At 46.0% G+C, this 20,884-nt stretch overlaps 1 protein-coding gene across 2 annotated transcripts; it reads left to right on the top strand.

The window, feature by feature from the left end:
- Positions 1-4,480: 4,480 nt before the first annotated feature.
- JPT1 (Jupiter microtubule associated homolog 1) lies at positions 4,481-18,696 on the top strand. Of its 2 annotated transcripts, XM_053911895.1 has the most exons (5): positions 4,481-4,664; positions 11,926-12,068; positions 12,431-12,528; positions 13,884-13,902; positions 18,432-18,696. In XM_053911895.1, exons 1-5 carry the CDS (start codon positions 4,609-4,611, stop codon positions 18,578-18,580), a joined length of 465 nt encoding a protein of 154 aa, XP_053767870.1. In that variant the 5' UTR covers positions 4,481-4,608; the 3' UTR covers positions 18,581-18,696. The 2 variants fall into 2 exon arrangements, with proteins under 2 accessions (XP_053767870.1, XP_053767871.1); XM_053911896.1 differs by lacking the exon at positions 13,884-13,902.
- The last annotated feature ends 2,188 nt before the right edge of the window (positions 18,697-20,884 follow it).

The following is a 20,884-nucleotide window of genomic DNA, read 5'->3' as shown; positions in this document are numbered from 1 at the left end:
TTTATGCATTCATTTGTTGATTCTTGTATGTGCAGTGACGAGATCAAACCTACAACCCTGGTATATCAGGTCAGTGCTCTTAACTAAGTGAGCCACTCAGCCAGGGTCCGTGAAACAGTTTTAAAAGACCAAGAATTGGCCCTGGTTGGTGTGGCTCAGTGGATTGAGTGCTGGCCTGTGAACCAAAGGGTTACCAGTTCAATTCCCAATTAGGGCACATGCCTAGGTATTGGGCCAGGTCCCCAGTAGGGCCTTTGAGAGGCAACTACACATTGATCTTTCTCTTCCTATCCCTCCCTCCTGCTCTCTCTAAAAATAAACCAAAGAAAAAAGGTAAAATTAGCAATTATTTTTGCTTAGAAGGGGAAACTCATTTCTAGGAGAGTGGGACAGAATTGTTAGGTTAGAGGAGTTTTTGCTTGTTTATTAAATAAACATGGAATTGGGGAAAGAGGACAAACTTAAACCACATAATCTTAGCTCAGTCTGAGAAGAGGAAATAATGGGGAGATATGAATTGTGCTCTCTGTCTCTACAATTTGGTGATTGAAAAGGACCCGAGAGGGATGTCATCAGACCTTAGTAGAGTATATGTACCATTCTGTTTACCTTAACTTTTAATAAAGAGAAGGCAAGAACATGACTAAGCTATTTTCCATATTTGAGACCTCTCTGTGCATTTGTTTAATGGCAGATGAATTTTAAGGGAACTTGGGTGTCTCAGTGAACATCGATCTCGCCGCCCCCCACCCTTTTTGGTGAGGAAATGGCTAAGAAAAGAATGGACAGGTGCACACTAAATTTGCCGGTAAGGGTGATGGATGCAGAACTTAGTGTGTAAATAGATGCAGTGAAGTCATACATATGGGGGTACTTGCGAGGCACATCCATATTAAAGGAAAAGTGTGAGGGCTTTAAACATTTTCTGACAAGTAAATCTTGTTAGAAATACCACTCATTAATTGTCATTAAGTTCAAAAGCACATGACCAGCATTTTTAAAATACTGAAGTAGGATAAAATATTAAGAATATGTATTAAACTGGTTGAACACAAGCAATTGCTATTCTTGTAGATAAAAAATAAATATGTGCAGTTTCATGTGGTTCGCCTGTGTGTGTATTGGATCTCAGCGAAAGGCAGCGATCTGAGAGATTGGTTCAAACCCAGCTGCAGAATCTAGGGAGGGTAAATCCCAATAATGAGGCCAGTTAGAGTGCTCATTTCCTCCGACACTGGTATAAATTGGGGCAGGTTGAACTTTTGGGGGATTCAGAACACTGCCTGGTAGTGGGAAAGCTGGAAACATTTAAGGTGAAAGATGCTTGAGAGCTCAGAGATGCTGAGTTAGTGCGTGTTTTGTGTTGAGTTAACAGTTACTACCTTTGTAGGCACAAGTGATGAGAAACAACTTCCGGATTCTAGTTTGAGTAGGTTGTGCACTGCATTCTTGAGTAAAGCTCTCCACGAACCCAGCAACAAAATTAAAAACCAGTGGGATTCCTGTCCATATTAAAGGAAAAGTATTAGGACTCTAAACACTTTCCGACATATTTTAAATGGATTTCTTGCCAACTGCTTCAGAACAATAGTTTTTGTGTTCTGAGCAAATTCGGAGAGCGTTGGGTTTACACAAACCTGTTGCGTAAGCTGTTCACTAGCCTTTCTGGATGACCAATACTTGGAATATGACAGGGAAGTGGCAGCATGGGACTAAGGTAAATTGAGCACTTAATTGCTTGAAGACGTGAAAAGTTAGGAGGCATTTGGGCATCTGCTCATTCTTCTCCCCTTGACTAGATTTAAAAAGCAAGCAGTGGTTTTAAAACTGCACCTATTGGAACCCCAGGGTGGTACAAAAAGGTAGGTAGGCTGGAGGGAAAGGCTGGCAAAAGACCAGAGGCAGTGAGGGTCGTGACTTGAGACCAGCTCAGTTTCAATTACAGCTGCTCTGTTGTTAATTGACCTGTTTTACACATTTTGATTCTGCTTCATAAAGGTTTGAACACATTGCTATTTGGTCAGGAAACTCCTGTTAGACTGTTCTTTGTCGTGAGATTTCATGTCTTCTATTTTAGGTTTTAGGTTAACCTGAGAATTTGGAAAAAATCTGTATTGATACAGATAGTATATTTCAGATCATCATGACGGGCCGCCCATTGTAAAGGCTGATGTTCACATTGCCCTCTCCTTTTGCACCGTTTGATCCTGATCTGTGTTGCTCCTTTGGACAAAATGCAGTTTTATTCATGTCCCGTTTTCAACAGAGTTTGTCTCCTGGAGCAAAGGTTGTTATAGCAGAGCTACAGATTATATCTGTTTTACCCCAAATCTCTAGCTTCCAGCAGCAAGTGAAGTGTTTTGATTTTAGTCAAAACCATTATAATACATAAACACATAAATAGGAGGACTAGTTATTGCAGATATTTCTGGCAGTTTTACTTTAAAATACAATGAGTATGCCAAACAGGCCTACCTAAAATGGCCTTAATCTGATGTCTGTTTTACAGAAATTTATTCTTGATAGATCAGAGTAGATGAGTGAAAAGCATTCTCCTGGGTCTGATTTCTTACCTTTGAAGCAGAGGTTCTCAGCCCAAGCTATACGTGAGAATTACCTGTTTGACTTTTTAAAGATATCCATGACAGAACTGTACACCCAGAAATTCCAGTTTAGGAGATGTCGGGTGCGGCCTGGCATTCATTTGTATTCCTTTAAAAAGCTCATATGTTATTCTGATACCCAGCCAGTGTGGGGCACCTCTAGTAGAAAGCTTTCATTTACTAAGTACAACATTCGTATAATTCTTAACCCCATTTTACAGATGAAACTGGGCTCAAAGATATAATTGTACTTAGAAGTGTTACACTGAGAGAAAGCTGACCCAGAACCTAGGCTTTTTGATTTCCAGTCCGGTGCTGTATTGCCACAGCAACCTGTCTTCTCTTAGACTACAGTCAAGTACAAATGCAAAAAGTTAGGCCAAAAGGGACCCTAACGAGGCAGGTGCGAACCCCTCATTTAACAAAATTTCAGATGGTTAGTAAGTACGTAATTATTTTCCAAGTAAGTCTGAGAACAAAAATGGCTATCACTTTGATGACGTCTTATGTGTTGGGCCAAGCAGTTTATGTGCATTACCTAATTCAGTCCTCACAACTCTATGGAGTCCAGGTACTATTTTATCCGTACTTTACAAATGAGAAAACATGCTCGGATTAAGACCCAGATTTCGCCCAGGAGAGCCCGAGCCAGCAACCACCGCACTCCTCTACCTCCTAGTCTAGAATTACGTGATTTTGGGGGAGGGCTTGTGTGCTCCAGCTAGATGGGTCTGAAGTTTTTTGTTTGTTTTGGAAAGTTACGCCCAGCCTTTAAGAATGGAAAGATTTTAAGAATAAAATTGAATTTCATGCTTTTGTGGTAAGCACATAAAGACATGACCCATGCCTTCCAGAAGAGAACTTACCTTTGGCTTTTCATGAAAGCCCAGAAGAGTGGTTAACCAACAATATAAATTTCCAACTGCCTGGAAGGAGGAGGCCATGTGAAAAGGAATGGAGTTCAATTTTTGTGGAAATACTGAAAAAAGCTCTGCCTTGAGGAAACACGCATGACATGGAAAGACCTCCACTCTTTTTTGCCGAAGGCTTTCCTGTTACGATTTTGCAAATAGTCATTCCTGAGCCCTCCCAGTGTGTCTGCATTTGTTGCAGGGATAGACTTACCCAGACAGGTGGAAGAGTCATGACTTAAGGGTTATAAACAGCTGCAGAGCTCTGAGATGGTCTTGTAGCAAGGGATGAGGCCAATTCCAGCCGCCAGGCATTAACCAGCCTTAGAACAGGCCCTCAAATCGGAACGACTGTAATTTTGGTCTCGTGCACGCACCGCCCATGACAGCTAAATAGTAACAAAATGCAAAGAATTTCCAGTCCTTTTAAAAGAGATCTTCTTGGCGTGCTTTCTGTCGCTGACTCATAATGCTGCTGCTTTGGGACTGTCAGGTTTCCGCATGGGATACAGTAGGTATTCAATAAATGTCAATTTGGAGCAGTGATTTTCATCCCTTATTAAGGATCATGCCCTTGCTATCCCACCATAAATAAGGGAAGTAAGTGTATCGTAACGACAAACCCGCCCTACACTGTGGGTTCCAACTTGCCCAGAGCGAGCTTTCCCCTCTGACGGGTAACTTTTTTTAAGGGACAGCAGGCACAACTCGTACCTAGCTCCGGGCAGGTTTGGCCTTTGTCCAATCATCTCCGAGATATTGATGTGGGGGAGGGGGAACACCCCAGATCTTCCCTACCAGGAAGCGGGCGGGTTTTGGCTGAGCAGGGACCGCCACAGCCAGTCTCTATACAGCATGATGCTTGACATTCCAGAGAACCAACAGGTACGAAGAGAGCTATTTGAATCGGCCAATGCCGGCAGGCTGGGGGCGGGGCTTTCCCAGCCCTATAAAGGCAGCGGCCGGCCAGGCAGGCGGTGGCGGAGGTTCCCGCAGCGGTCGCCGTCGGTGGGGTGGGGACCTATCCTTCGCCCCTCGGACCCGATCCTTTCAGCGCTTTGCTACTGCGCCAGCCTACCTCGCTCCTCGGCGCTATGACCACCACCACCACCTTCAAGGGCGTCGACCCGAACAGCAGGAATAGCTCCCGGTGAGGCGAGGGGGCCACGCCTGAGCGGCGCAGGGCTTGGGGTCGGGAGGGACTCGGCCCCGTGGGGCCATGCGGGCCGAACAGTCGATCGTTGGTAGTAACGTGCCCGGGGCGCCACGCTAGCGTCCGGCCCGGCGGCGTTGCTCGGATGCCGGCCCCGCCTTTGTGCCGCCCCTCGAGCCCGGCCCTGCGACCCCGCCCGATTCTTGCTCCTCTCATTCATTCCTGCCCTGGAGCCTGTGGACTGGATGGCCCGGGCCGCTTGCCTTTACAGCGCGGCAGATTGTAAGTTGGGACGTGCTGAGCGGGTTCGCGCACTCCCCTTTTAGGAGTGGCCTGCCCGGCTCCAGAGCAGTGGTCTTGGCCCCGGGTGTCCAGGAAGCCTAAGGGGCTCCTCGATCAGGTCCCATTGTCCCACCCTAGGGCTACACGCTCCTGTCACTGGTCCAGGGCAGGTGGCGGCCGTATGATCGGTGTGGAGATCGGATCCCGCGGCCGCAGCGATCGGTTCTGGCGGGCTCCTACCCACTGCGGCTGGTCTAGCAGGTGGCATTTGTGGTCAGGCGGGGATGGTCATCGTGACCTCGCACCCCTTTCTGGGACCTAGCCGTCAGCCCTTCGCGAAGTGCCTCCCCTCTGATAACAAAGGAAGGACCCCTTCTCCTTTCCTTCCCGCTCCCACCTCCGATCCGGAGGGGGGAGTGCGACAGTTCGAGTGGGTTTTCTGGGCTCAGACCTTCGGACCTCGGTCTTTGCATCCCACCTCTTTTGCCTCCCCCTTTGACGTTTGTTAAATGAGTTCATCCCTAGCTCTGGTTCCCCAGCTGGAGGAGGTTTCCTGTTCTTGGGCGGGGCCGGAGACATCCATTGTCTCTTCCGTATTCTTTCTCCACCTAGGAAGCCGGGGCCTTTCTGGCCACTCATGCCACTACATTTGGGGAAGGGGGCACTGGGCACGGAGTTTGGACGGGGCCCCTTTTCCAAGAGGTTGCCTAAGTTGGTGGAAGGGTTAGGATCTGGTGCAACATGTTCACATTGTCTTGGCTAATTGCACACGGCTCTTTTAAGGTGGGATGCAGGCATCTCTGGGATGCTTGCTCAAGGCTTGGAGGAAGCTTAGACTCCACTTCTTCTGGGCATCTATTCGTCATTGGCGGTGACATGCAGTCATGTATGGCCAGCCTTGGGGTCCTGAGCAAGTGGCACAAAAGGGAGCCATTTTGTGGGGCTAAGGAGACAGCAGTGAAATAGCAGAGTCTCACAGGGGCTGGGGAGCTTGAGGACAAAGCAGGCCTCGGCAGTAGGGGGAAGTGACATTTCTTTTTTAACGCATTCCTTTCCCTCTCGAATTCCAGGAAAAAACAGGAAAGATTTTTGAAAACTAAATTTGTGGCCCCCAGGAGGCTGGGGGAGCTTGGGTAGTGCAGACCTACGAAAATGCTGAAGAGGGTCACTCCCTCTTCTGTTGTCACCGGTCCAGAGGGATCATTTTTTTTGAGGACACTGGGACAAATTGAACCTTGGTTTTTCATTTTGTGCCAGGGGGTCAACTTTCTGCCGCTGAGAATGTAGCGGTTGGAATGTGAATGTGTAAAAAAAAAATCTGAGATTCAGTTTAGTGCTTCATAAAGGATTTCAGTAACCTGGTCGAATGAATCCTCACATGAGGTTTTGGATGCGTGTATTTGACATGTGAGACAAATGAGTTTTGGTTCTGCAAAAGAAGTGTTTTGATTCACCTTTTGCCATCAGTTTCTCTCCCGTATTGTGACCTCAGGACTGTTGATTTGCCCTTTTCACTGACTTCCTACCTTTCCTTCTGTGGTCTCCCCTCCACACTCCTGAACTTCTTTTCTCCAGGAACATTCTCCTGGCTCCATAAACGCCTTATAAATTTAGTCTGTTAGGAAATGATCTGCAAAGACCGTACGGGAACCCTGGGATTGAGAGAGAGAAGAAAGAAGCAGTTTTTAAGAAATTGCTATCTGAGGTACACGGAGATGTTGTTGTTGAATCCCAAGTATGTAATCCTGGTTTTGTTACCGTGTGTGTAGCCGAGAAGGAATAGCAGGGACTGAAAAAAGAGAATTGACATAATTTCTGTCTTATGATTCCAATCCTTTGTTTGGGGACGTCTGGCTGTTACAAATGGGCTCTACAACACTGACGTCATCGGAGTAGGTATTACCTGCTGTTACTAGAGGGACACAAACCTTTAAAAAGTTGGGCTGGTCACAGTTTTGACTTTTTTTAAAGCTGGTATTTGGGTACTAGTGTCTTTTTTCTTTTTTCTTTTCTCTTTTCTGTTTTTTTTTTTGGCCAAAAAATATTTCCCAGCCCATTAGGGTTCTGAAGATTTTCATCTGGCTAAAAATTCATGCCGGTTTAATTGTGATGGTAAGGGGGAAAAAAATCACTCTAATCTCTAGGGAACAAAGGGGAAGACCATGACGCGAGTTAACTTTGATGATAATATTTCAAGTATCTTTGCTGACTTGGGGTGCACGTGTTAAAAACCTAGTCGCCTCAAACTTTAAAAAGAGAAAGCTTATTAAGAGTTTATAACATACCATTAATTATGATTTAATAATTTCAGCTAACCTATAATTACCATCTTTATAAAATATATGCCTGAATACATTTATCTTCATATAATGAACTTAATCTAAGTGGATATTTAATATCTGAGACTTTAAAAGCAGTCGCAACAGTGGGGTTTTAAATCTTTGACACGTCATAAAAGAAGACAGTAGACCTCCTCCCACCCCCTTGGGGGAAGAATGATGACATTTTTATTTAGTGTAAATTGAGTACTGAGTTTCACTATGGGCACGCACAAATACTAGATGCAGGGAGGACCCTGGAGGACCTGTTTAAGAAATATAAGACAGTCTAAGGTCAGGTAATGAGAAAAGTAATCAGAGCACCAGCTCTGTAGGTGTGTAGTTTAAGGAGAAAAATAGCCACGTGTCCAAGCACTTTGAGCCCACGTTACACGCCTGCCAGGAACGGGGTTTGGGTTTCGTTTCCGACCCTGTCAGCTAACTGATGTTGGGCAATTGCTTTGGAACTTCTCAGGGCCTGACTGAGCTCTCTTAAAAATGGGGCTGTTGGACTGAATAGAGCACTGATTTTCAACCTTTTTCATCTTATGGTACACAAGCTAATTACTAAAATTCTGCAGCACACACCAAAAAGTATATTTTTTGCTGATCTGACAAAAAATAGGTATAATTTTGATTCATTCACACCAGAAGACTATTGTTGTGTTGGCTGTTGTCATTTTTTAATTTATTTTTTTTTAGAGATTTTTATTTATTCATTTTTAGAGAGAGGGGAAGAGAAGGAGAAAGAGAGGGAGAGAAATATCAATGTTGGTTGCCTCTTGTGTGCCTCGTACTGGCGACCTGGCCTGCAACCCAGGCATGTGCCCTGACTGGGAATCGAACTGGCGACCCTTTGGTTTGCAGCCCGAACTCAATCCACTGAGCCACACCAGCCAGGACCGTTGTCATTTTTTCAAAGGACAGTCTAAGGGAAAAGAGGCCCGTGTGCCTGACTAAATAGGTATTGCACGTATAAAACATTCTTGTGGTGCATCGGCTGCAAATTGCTGGGCTAGAGCAGAGCCCCGCAAACTACCACCCGAGGGCCAAGCCCAGCTGGCGTCAGATTTTGACATACGTGAATGGTTGATAATAAAAAACCAAAAAAAAAAAAACCCCAAGAAGAATATTTTGTGACTTGTGAAAATGACATGAAAATCAAATTTCAGTGTCCATACATGAAGTCTGATTGGAACACAGCCGCACGTGTTCATCCCCGTCTTGTCCGCGGCTGCCTTTGTGCTGGGCACCGGAGTTAAGTCACTGTGCGAGGCTGTACGGCCCATAAGCCAAAAACATTTACTCTCCGGCCCTTCACACAAAACGCTGGCAACCAGGAGAGGATCCCCAGTATTTTCTCCTCTCGGGTTCCACCCATTGTTCTTTGAGGTCACAAAGGGCTCTCCTAGTCGGCTTCCCGGCCGAGGCGAAGGGCTGAGAGGCACCGAGGGAAGAGTGGATCTGGGCTCCAGGCTGGAGGGAGTATGGGAGTGAATGGCCCGTGGTGGAGGCCAGCCAGAACCATGCGGAACAGTGAAGTGGCCGCCCTGGATGGGTGAAGAAGACAGTGAGAATGAGGCGGGGTTGACAGGAGGCTACATTAGTTGTTGGCAAAGTCTGTCTGACTTCCTTCGGTCCTGCCGAGGCTTAACCGGACCTTGCACCTGCTGGCCTGCGGGCAGCAGGGTAAGACAGGACAGGCAGATCATCACCCCGAGGGCAGGAAGGGGCAGTGTTAGGGAGCTGAGCCCGGGGTGTCTGCCCGCACCCAAAGGAGCAGAGATGCTGGGGTTTCTGTCTAGAGACCCAAGTGGACGCTGGTGCTCAGGAAGGTCGCCCAGGATGGCCAGTGTGGGGAAAGTAGTATTGTCGACAGAAAGTCAGGGAATCTGGGACCCAGAAGTGGCCTTTTTAAAAGAACTTCAGATTAATAGCAGTACAGGAGAATATGGAGTATAAGAAAGACATTGAAACCCGCCGGAAACCTGCGTCTGGTTACGACTGTTACCGTAGCCGGGGCATGTGATTGCCATGCTCCCGTTACTATTCTAAGCGCAGTATGTATGATGTCCTTATAGTCGTCTCACGAGGCAGCTAGTGTTTTCTTTTTATAGAAGAGAAAACCGAAGCGTGGGGTTCAGCTCCTTACTCAAGGTCGCACAGCCGGATAAGTGTTTACCTCTATACACATCATTTTATATGACATATAACTGGGCTTACTTTTGTTCTCTAACCTTTTCTATTCACTGGGTTTTGGGTAACTTTTTGCATGTACTAATAAAGGTAAATCCCTCCTGGATGTATATAGCTTTTTAGAAGAAAATTATTATTGATTTGAGAGGCAGAGAGGGAGAGAGAGACAGGTTGGTTTACTGTTGTACATGTTGATGCATTCCGTGCTTGCTGCTTATATGGGCCCTGACCAGGGATCGAACCTGCACCCTGGGTTAGTGGGGACGACGCTTTAACCAGCTGAGCTACCCAGCCAGGGCCTGATGTGTATAGCTTTCTGTTGTATGGACAGACTCTGATAACTAACCCCTTACTATTGGATAACTAGGGTTTTCCAACTTTTTACAGATTGACCTATTCATAGGCGTCTCCTTGTACATATGTCTGGTTATCTACTTAGGATAGTTTCTAGGAGTGGAAATGATGATTCATATAAAATGCAAACTTATAAACATTACATATATATTATCAAAGTGTTATTTAGAAAGTTTGTACAAATTTATTCTCTCACACTTCAATTAATGCTAGGAATTGGCATTATTTTCATCTTTGCCAGTCTAATAAGCAAAAAAAAAGCTGTCACTTTGTTTGACACTTGATCTTGGCCAAAAGGCCGAGAAGTGATTGTCACCTTGTTTTAAATTTCATTTATTTGCTAGTGAGGTTAAATTTTTAGTATTTAGAGGCTATCCCTGTTTATACATTTCCTGTTAGTAACTTTTGTCCCTTTCTTTCTCTTGTTATTGTTTTAAAGTATTTTTAAGAGCATTCCACACACTAGCGGTATTATCCTTTGTCAAATGTTTTGTGTATTTTTGCCAAGTTTAATCTGTTCATCTTATGATTTCTGGCTTTCATCTTGTCCTTGGAAAGAAAGCCCTTTTCTTCGAGACTAGGACACACTGATACATAATTTCTCCCATAATTTTGTTTTAGTCTTTAAATTGAAATATTTGACCTAGCTGGAACTTTTCGGTAAGTGAAGTGAGTTAGGGATATATATTTTGTTTGCTTAATCAAATGACTAGCCGGTTAATCCAGCGCAGTCCCCGCCTGGTCTAAAATACTCCAGCGGCAGGCTGTTTGAGAGAGAACACTTTGTCTTGACAATTCTGAGGAGAAACTGAGAAACCCCCATCGTAGAAGTTGTTGACAGACTTCTCAGTAAGTGATAGAACATTTAATTAGTAGATTTGAACAGCTCGATTAACAAGCTTGATCTGCTGGGTATATAGAACATTGGCAAATACACATTGTTTTCAAGCACATGTAGAGATTTACAGAACTGACACATACTAGGCCACAAGGCACATCTCATGAAATTTCAAAGGATTTATGTCATAAAACTTTTGTCTGTCTATATTATAATTAAAAGCTAGAAATCAATAAACTCTCTGACCCCTATATTTGGAAACTTAAAATGCACTTCTAAATAATTTATGTGTCAAAAAAGATAATAATAGAAATGCAAGAATATTTAGAATGGAACCATAGTAAAAAAAAAAAAAAAAATCAAAACTTGGGAATGCCTTTGGTATGGTACTTAGAAGAGAATTTATACTTTAAATGTTTAATTTTTCCTTTGTTTTCTAACATAAGGAGCTGGGTTTACAATGACAACTGTATTTATTTGGAAACTTGGCTGAAAGGAACACATTCCTAGAAAAGTGTTTCTTATTCAAACTGACTTCAGAAGAAATAGAAACCAGTCGGCTCCTATCCCTGATAAAGGACTCGAATCAGTAGATAGGAGACCTTCCCGTAAAACCGTGTCCTTTTCCTGCGCCTTGAGAGGTGCCAGGCCAGGCTCGCCCGGGTGTTTCCGAGGAAGGCGGCAAACGGGTTAGCCTGCGGCAGGAAGATTTGGAAACGGGAAAGTCCTAGATTCCTTGTCGGGCAAAAAGCCGTCATCTATTTTTTATTCTGTTGAAAATAAAAATGGAAAAATAAATAGCAATATGTGCTGCTAAACTTCTTTGCACATACAGGGTGGAGCAAACGTGGGTTTACAGTTGTTATATGGACAATAACACAATAATAAATAATATAAGGATGAAGCGTTTCCAGTACTCACCACTGTAAACCTTCTCGTGCCTCCCCGGCCCCCCCAGGCCTCCAGCTGAGCTCAGGAGGCACGGTCCCTCAGGCCCTTGGCCATTCCTTGGAAGGGGATGCCAGCCAGCTGTGGCCCGTGGTGGCTGTCGGGCAGCCTTACTCAAATGCTGTAAACCAGCGTTTCACATCTTAGCGTCCAGTGCGGAGCCTGGACCCCATGGCATCAGTTCCTCTTCCCCATTAGCAGCGTTCTTTTGTGGGAGGGAACGGGGAAGGAATGGGCGAGGGGAATGAAGTGAAAGGTATTTGACAACATTTTTGCCAGGAAGTGTTTCGGTGTGAAATTGATGTCTTGTCGTTATTCCTAGGGTTTTGCGGCCTCCAGGTGGCGGATCCAATTTTTCATTAGGCTTTGATGAACCAACGGAACAACCCGTGAGGAAGAACAAAATGGCATCTAGCATCTTTGGGACACCTGAGGAAAACCCCCCGTCGTGGGCCAAGTCGGCAGGTACGGGCTGTGTCTGTGATCACTGGCCAAGGAGGGAGCCAGTGCGGACACCCACAGCCGGTTTAGGGCTGGCGAGTGAAATCTAGCTTTCTCGTCGGGAGATCAACAGTGAAAGCTGCTCCCTGGAGGAAAGACTGGGACTGAAGTCGGGAAGCACCGAGAGGCCACGGGGTGGGGTGCAGTGTCAGCAGCATCAGACCCGTTTATTCGGGGCCTCTGTCAGACTTGGGGCCCGCGCTTCCCCTCTCCGACACCGTTTGCTCGTTTCGTATTAGGCAACTGACATGTAATATCATTCACTAAAGAAGCGTTTGCTGTAGGTCTTCCTCTTATGTTCCTCAGGAAAGTATATTTTGATTCAGGTGCCAAGTCTCGTGGTGGCAGAGAAGATTCGGAGTCGTCTGGACCCCAGAGAAGGAACTCTTCCGAAGCCAACTCTGGAGACTTCTTAGATCTGAAGGTCAGTGTGACGACTCGGGAAGCTCGAAATCAGATTCCCCCTGTCGTGCTAAGAGCTTCGGTTCTGCCACGAGAGTTGTCCATAGGGGTTACTGGGGAAGGGACTGGGGCACATTGGTGACGGGAAGATTAATAACTAAAGGGAGGGACCTCAGAAAGTGAGTCAGTGTGATCTTGGCCTGTTCTTGTTGTTGTTAAGATTTTATTTATTTAGTTTTAGAGAGAGGGGGAGGGAGGCAGAAAGAGAGGGAGAGAAACTCTCGCATGCCACCAACTGAGGACCGACCTGCCACCCAGGCAGGCATGTGCCCTGATAGGGAATCGAACTGGTAACCTCCTCCTTTGCGGGACAATGCTCAGCCCACTGAGCCACGCCGGTCAGGGTGATCTTGGTCAATTCTGATGTCTCTTCAGCCGTCAGGATTGGCCTCTCCAGTACTGATTTTTTGAACTTCTGAATCACCCTCACTTCCACTGTATCTTGTATATATGTATGGTGGCATTTCTGAGTTCAGGGACTGTTTAAATTGTTGGCAGATGTTGCCCAGTTGTCTTGAGCTGAACTCCGGGGGACTGCAGCACCTCCCCAAAGCTCCCACCTGAGTGTCTGGAGAGCCTGGTAGGGAGTCCTGCGGAGCGGGGATCTCAGAGCACGTGGAGGCACCAGCCCTCTGAGTGTGCGGAGACGTGCAGAGGGGCTCTGGAGTTGTCAGGTGCCCTTCAGCCCCTAGGTAAGAGGCAAGAGGGAGAATGGAGGGGTAGACTCTCCACTTTCCCATGCCGATAAAACAGCCTCTGAAATGCTAACTGATACAGGTCATCAGTGTAGATGTTAAAATTTTTTTTAAAATTCTTAAATTAAATTTGCCCTGACTGGTGTGGCTCAGCTAGTTGACTGTCGACCTGCAAACTAAAAGGTCACTGGTTCAATTCCCACTCAGGGCACATGCCTGCCTTGCGAGCCAGGTCCCCAGTAGGGGGCGTGTAAGAGGCAACCAATCAATGTTTCTCTCCCTCTCTTTCTCTGTCCCTCCCCCTCTCTCTAAAAATAAATGAATAAAATCTTTAAAAAAATTAAATTTATTGGGGTGACATTGGTTAGATGTTAAGTTTTTTTTGAATTTTGGGTGTGTTACTGGCCCTGGGACAATCGGTCCAGTGGCATTTTTGTGCAGCGTTGTCCCCCAGTTAAATAAAGGTTGCCCATTGTAATGTAGCTTGACCCTGACCTTGACTGAGTCAGAAGGGAAACACTTGGTCTCAGAGAGAGAGTAGTCTCTCCGGACTGCGCCTGCTTTGTTTGTGTGTTGCAAACTTAAAGTCCGAAGTAAATTTTTGATGTCTTTTCCTTTCTAGGGAGAAGGCGACATTCATGGTGAGTACTTCTGAAGCCCACATTTCTGGTTCTGTAAATGGTTTTAGGATAGATTGGAATTTTGATCCCCGTCACGTGTTGGGGAAAGAGCCTGGGAGTCGAATCCGGCTCTGCCCGAGTGCCAGCGTACTCTGGGTGGAGGGGACAGAAAAACGGAACAGGTAGATGAGCAAACTCAGCCACGTTTGGTATCAGCCCGCAGTGACAGCGATGCTAGAAATGTACAGAAAGAGGGGAAAAGCCAAAATCCTTTACCAGGACATTGACCAGGTTGGTGTTGGTTATACTTCATGACAGCTTTTCAGTAAAGGGCTCTGGCAGTTCAAGCTTAGCTCACTGCATTTTGTTTGATTTTTATACTGAGGTGCTTATTCATCGAGACAGTGGGAACCCTGTGATCTTATAAATTATGACTTAGGGAGGCAGATGTGAATTTTCAGTTAGCATCCGTGTGCATATGAGCTATTATCATTTACTTAATTAAGTCTTCGGAGTGCGGCAGGGCTACTGACAGGGTGATGCAAAGTTGACACGTATGAGCAGTGGCCGCGGAATGCAAATCCACCCGGTAAGATTCCACCTACAGGAGGCCCTGTGGGCCTTTTCCTGCCAGGGAAACAAATGTTTAAGAACCACGTTCCTCTTCTGTCCCATCAAATGGTCTTTTCTTTTCTTGAATCTTCCCCTGAGGATATGTTTACTGATTTTGTAGAGAGAGAGAGAGAGTAGGAGAAAGAGAGAAACATCAATGTCAGAGAGAAACATCCCTTGGTTGCCTCTCCTACTTGCCCCAACCAGGGATCGAACCCGAAACCTTTGGTCTATGGACGATGCTCCAACCAACTGAGCCCCCCAGCCAGGGCCAAAGGTCCCTGACGGAGATGGGGGAGGAGGTTCTTCTGCACCTGGGCTTGTCCTTCCCGGACAAATTACTTTTTCACTGGACTGAAGGTAGATTTGTTTTTGTTCTTGTCTGATCTGTTCCATTTGAGAAGACTGCTCTGGAGGTAAACTGTCTTCTAGGCTTTTCGATCCTGCTGCTTTTCATATTCTGAAATGTTCCTCCTGTTCGGCCTTATTGAGCCACAATCTTTATTCCTAATTTTGGCCAGTGAATACGATTAGGAATTTGGGGAACCCTGAGAAGTATGTCAGGATCCTGATGAAAATGAAAAAATGTGTCGTTTGTCCTGCTCTGAATAATAATCCCCCAGCTCAATGTGTTACAGATTGCGCAGGAAAACAGCACACTGAGTTGTGCGGTATGATAAGTCCTTCCTCCTTTTGTTTTTTATGGCCACCAATGTTGCTGCCTGATGATTTTGTGTTCCTGACTGCTGCTACTTTTGGTTTATTTGCCACAAAATGAGAAGGGGCCTAGTAATTCAAGGTACATCCGGTGGAGTGGAGTTCAACCTCAAATCTGTTGCCAAGTTTACTTCAAAGCCAAACTACTCTGCTCAGTTTAAATGAAACAGATTTGTTTAGGTATAAGGAAGGCTGTCTTCATCCTTTGGGTAAATACAGGAATGGCCGCAGGGAGGCCCTTGGAAATCTGTTGGGTTGGCCAAAAAGTTCATTTGGACTTTTCCGTACAATGGCTGTAGAAGTGCTTCATTGTCTTTAATGTCATTCAAAACAATTCGCTTAGATGGTATTGTGAAAGCTGTCGTATCCATGTGCATTAAAAAAATCAAAATTGCTGGATTTTTGTGTCGCCATTTTAATATTGACGATGGTAGAAAATAAACAACGTGTTCGGCATATTATGCTTTACTGTTTCAAGAAAGGTAAATACGCAACTGGAACACACAAAAACATCTGTGCCGTGTGTGGAGGAGGTGCCGTGACTGATCGAACGTGTCAAAAGTGGTTTGCGAAGTTTTGTGCTGGAGATTCCTCACCGCACGATGCTCCACGGTCGGGTGGACCAGCTGAAGTTGATAGCAATCAAATCAAGACATTAATTGGGAACAATCAATGTATACCACACAGGAGATAGCCGGCATACTCAAAATATCCAAGTCAATAAAGTTATTGGTGAAAATGCAAAATGTGTCTTTTATTTTACGGAAAAAACTAAACAGACTTTTTGGCCAACCCAATATAAGGCAGAGGGAGACGGTCCGGGAATTTGGGGCAGAAGTCTTTTCCTGCCTTTAGGGTCCACGACATTTTCGTAGGTTCTAACTCTTTGCTACTTATAATGAGTCATTTTTTCCTGTTCTGACAGAGATGTCTGTTCAGTTACTTTGCTACTGCACCAAAGGAGAAAGGCAAGTCAGGAGTATATAAGGCGGATATTACGGTAGAAGTATTTTTGTTTAAAGCCCTTTAAAAAAATTACTAGGTTCAACTGACAAAAGCTTTGTGAAGTTGCTGTAGAAGCTTCTAAACCCTTACTCTCAGTTCCTTATCTCCCTGCAGCCTTAATGAGTTCAAATAACAAGCAAACCTCCTCTTTTCTGGTGGGGGAGTCTATTTCCGACCAGTGAGCATTTAAAGGAAGGCTTGCTGTTTTTTTAGTCTCCCTGTGTGCATTTTTTTTCTTTTTTGGTATCTTACCTCCTTGTGAAAGACAGAACACTTCTGTCAATAATAGAAGACAAGTAGATTGTTGGAAATGAGCTCGATTTCCCTAAAAATCACTTTCAGGAAATTAACTCCCGTGACAGAGCATTAACTGCTTGGTCCAGACAGACAGCGGAGAGGTCACGTCCCAGCAGCAGAAATGAGAAGCTCACAGCCGGCTCGTTGGCTCGGCCCGAGCTCCTGGTCTGTGTTCATCTGTTTCGGGTTGTTTTAAAATGTGTTTTTTGGTGGGGGGTTGTGTGTATTTGGAGCACGTCGGACATATTTCCCGAGGCTACGTGAAGGGCACTTACTGTAGGGCTTGGGCACTTGGTGTTGGTGCACGTGACCCTTTCTTGTGCAACAAGAGGGTGGCGACAGGAACCTGAAGGCCACCCTCTCCCTCTGAGCTTCAGGCCACAGCCACGAGGGCTGTCGTCTTGGAAAGCATCACGGTAGAGAAACTACATTTTTTCAAAGCTGGAACTTTTCACTGGTGTCCAGTGGGAGCCCATACAGAGGTCTGACCCTGGGTGCATCACGACCGATAGTTCGGCTTCGCCACTTCCAGGGTTTAGGAACTCCCAAACGAGGGACAGAGTCGGTGTCGTTGACCCTTATGGTCGTCTCCTCCCAAACCTTCTCCCACAGGTGTCTCTGAGTGTGTTACCCGAAGGCAGGTGTCAGAATATGCAGCTGAATGTGGTTTAACACCACAGTGAGACCTGGTATTTAAAACAAAAATTAAAAATAAATCTAACGTGCCTGAAAACTATTGAACTCTTCATAGAAATTTTTTTTTCACAGAAAATACTGAGTTTTTTCTTTTGCCTTTGAATACAAGACTTCCCTGATTTTGGAAACTACCTTATTAGGGCTATATGCTTGTTGGGAGTTTCACAAATCAGCCAGTGAATCAATCAAGCAACATCCAGAATATTGGATAATAGTACACAATTTCTAAAGACCTGAATGTGGAAGGTGCCCAGTTAAGAAGAGATGGGAGCGACCTGGTTAATGGAGACGTTATTACGGGTCGGTGGGGGAAATGCAGACTCTTTAATCCACGTTGACGGCTCAGTGGCAATCCCCATAGTTCAAGTCAAGCTCGCCTAGTGATAGTGACACGTAACAGAAAACCGGAACGCAGTACCATTTTTCACCTGTCAGCTGGGCAGATATTAAAGTGAGGTGGTTATCAAGTGGGGGCTGTGCAAGGGGGTAAGGAGGGCATTCTTCAGCATGGGCTGCGGGGCGGGACGCGGCATGGCCACCGGGAGGGCGGTGAGTCGTGTCTGTCCCGGTTGAAGACGTGGCGCACGTCCCTGTGCCCGCGCAGTACGGCCTCCTCAGGAGTGGCTGGGTCGGTCCCAGTTTGTTGCTGTCGGCAGGGGGTTGCACAAATGTATACTGTATGTGCACACATATATTACGAGGCAGTTTAATTAGGCAAGGTGAATTATGACCATGTGTATAAATATGGGTAAATTTGCCAAAGGGTGAAAAAATGTAAGCTGATATTGTCTATGTTAAACACAACACAATCAGTATTATATGTCGCCTGTTGGAAATAAAATACAGAATATACGTGAAACAATTGGGCTGGGAGAATGCACACAGCCAGCCGTGGGGCCTCGGAAAAGGGCGAGGAGACCCGCGTGGACGTGGATTAGGGGTGAGGGAGCTAGAGCTTATCTGTGAGGCTTAGCTAATTTAAAACATCCATGCCTTCACTGTTTGTGTAATTGAGAAAGAATATACGCAGAAAAAGGCCTGGGGTCAAATATGGCGAAACGTGAGCAGTGGTTAATCCTGGGTGGTAGGAACATGGCTGGTGATTGTCGCCTTCTTCTTGACATCTCTAGGTATGTTTAGAACCTTCCTCAAAAAAAAAATTTTTAGATTCTTCATCCTCACTGGAAATGGTTAGTAGCCTTAATGTCATTCTATTTTCCTAGAAAACGTGGACACAGACTTGCAGGCCGGCCTGGGGCAGAGCGAGGAGAAGCCCGTGCCCGCCGCCCCCGTGCCCAGCCCGGTGGCGCCGGCCCCGGTGCCATCCCGAAGGAACCCCCCGGGGGGCAAGTCCAGCCTGGTCCTGGGTTAGCTCTGACCGCGGACGCCGTCGTTCTGTTTGTGTCCTCCATGCTTGTGAACTGCACAACTCGAGCCTGACTGTACGTCTTTTGGATTTGTTTCATTAAAAAAGAAGCACTTTATGTACTGCTGTCTTTTTTTTTTTTCCCCCTTTTCCTTTTGAAGAACAGGTTCTCTTGATCTGTCCTGATTCCTCTGGGTCTGTAGGCCATGGCATGGTGTTTTCTAGTAGTAGATTGGAGGGAAGCTTTGTGACCCTTAGTATTGTGTTTCTAAGAACGAGTAATTTGGTTCCAAATCTGTCAGAGGATCTTTTGTACTGAGGTTTTTAAACCCCTTTTCTTGTCAGCTTTACTTGGGTTTACCAAGCCTTGTGGACAGGCCAGTAAACAGGCCACAGGCACCATCCCTACTGGCCCCCCAAACAGGGCTGTCTTCACACCGCACCTTCTCGGTGTCCCCCTGCCGGTGCCCTTTGCTGAAAGCATCTTCCTGTGCCATGTGGAACAGTAAAGAGGCCTGCGCCCCATGCCGTGCTGCCTGCAAAGCAAAGAAACTGCCTTTTCTTTCTGAACCCTAAGAAGTGAGCCAGATACTAACGTGCCTGGCCAAGGAGCAAAGCCTCCTGCTCTCACACAGAGGAGCTGACCAGTTCCAGGTGGCGAAGCGAGCGAGGGCGGTGACCACGCAGGGCGGGCGGGGGGTCTTCGTCTGGACCGGACCCCGCGGGGGCAGCAGTGCTCTTAGGTAACTCGAAGCTGTGTGCATGATGCTGGTGCTCGACCGTGAAACGCAAAGTCTCATCCTCGAAACGTGTTGTACTCCACAGTCCTGGACTGTTGCTTAAAGTAAACAATGTACACATTTCGAAATAGTGTGTCCTGTGTCATCTTTTTGAGACTGTGTCTTCCCCGTCTGAGCGTTATTTTCCTTGTTACTGTACAGCCGGTCGCTCAGTGATGTGAAGACTCATGCCAGGTAAACTAGGGAGGGCCCAGAGACAAGCTGGCTCCCCTCCACCTAAAGTTCTGGAGACGGCAGCTTTACACACAGCAGGAGTCGAAGTGCCAAAATGATGATCGACTTTGATATCTGTGGTAATGACATCCAGGCATAGTAAGACGAATTGACAGCCCAAATAATTATTAGCCAAAATATTCTGGACTCAAGTCCTCTCATACCTGCAAGGTGCTTCTCAATGGTGGGTGGGCAAAGGAGCGCTCCAGAGGAAGGAAGGGCCCAGGTCGATAGAAGGGGGCAGGGGTGGGGCGCGGGGAGGAGTCCCCTTGAGTGACGCAGAGACAGCTGGGTTCTAGGAGAAAGCTCCAGGTCAGCGTGTTACATTGTGTCCAAATTGAGCATTATTACGACCTGACCTTCAGCAACAACCATGCTACTGGCCAGCTGTATTCTGTTGGCTTGTCGTTTGGGACTTGATTTCCTAACTTATGAAGTGACCCCTTTGAAGCAGGTCACCTCTAAACCCCTTTCATGACAGAGATGAGTGTGCTGTGTGACCACAGACTCAATTGAACTATTGGGCATCTGTGTGGGAAGAAGAAGGGTACTTGCAGGCTGTTCGTGTTAAGTTTTCCTTCGAGTGTAAAGCACGCTGGCCCGACTTTCGGTCTCTAGCATAACTTTGGGGATGGGGGCTCCGGGAAAGAGATGTCCTTCATTTGTGTATGGCTTGTGATCTGAAGTTAATTCTATGAAGAGAAATGCCTAATCGAAAGGTGTTCTGGAGGCGGTTCCTAATTTTTTTGTTACAGCAGAAAATAAAACTGAACCGCTGGAAAGAAATGAAGGTGTTCTGAGGGAGGGACAGTTCTGCCTGTCATTTTACTATCAACATTACATAAAATTTTCAGAAATTATGTAAACATGTTTGCTAAAGGTTTGTGTTAAATTTTCCAGTTAGAAAGCTTAGGGTCTAGAAAGTGAAGTTGAATAATCTTAAAATGATGACTGGAATCGACATTTTGGACTTTTTACCCAGCTTGTGTGGCTTCAGTGGCTTAGTGAAGAGGGGAAAGCAGTCAAGTTCTCAGTATTTACTGTTTATGCAATAAATTCTACCTTTTTTCCTTTATTTTTTATTGTTTAGACTGTTGCAGTTATCCCTACTGTTTACCCCTTTGCCCACCTCCACCCGGTCCCCCCGCCCCCAAGCTATCACCACACTGTTGTCCTCGTCCAAGGGTCACGCAATGCGAGTACGCGGTTTGGCTAATTCCTTCACCTTCTTGCTTCCTCCACCTCTTAAGCGGTTTTTAAGTTCAGTCCCCTTAGAATGAGACGCCAGACTCCCCTT

The sequence above is a fragment of the Desmodus rotundus genome, chromosome 9 (assembly GCF_022682495.2).
Source record: "Desmodus rotundus isolate HL8 chromosome 9, HLdesRot8A.1, whole genome shotgun sequence".
NCBI lineage: Eukaryota > Metazoa > Chordata > Mammalia > Chiroptera > Phyllostomidae > Desmodus > Desmodus rotundus.
This window is presented reverse-complemented; position numbering and strand designations above follow the sequence as displayed.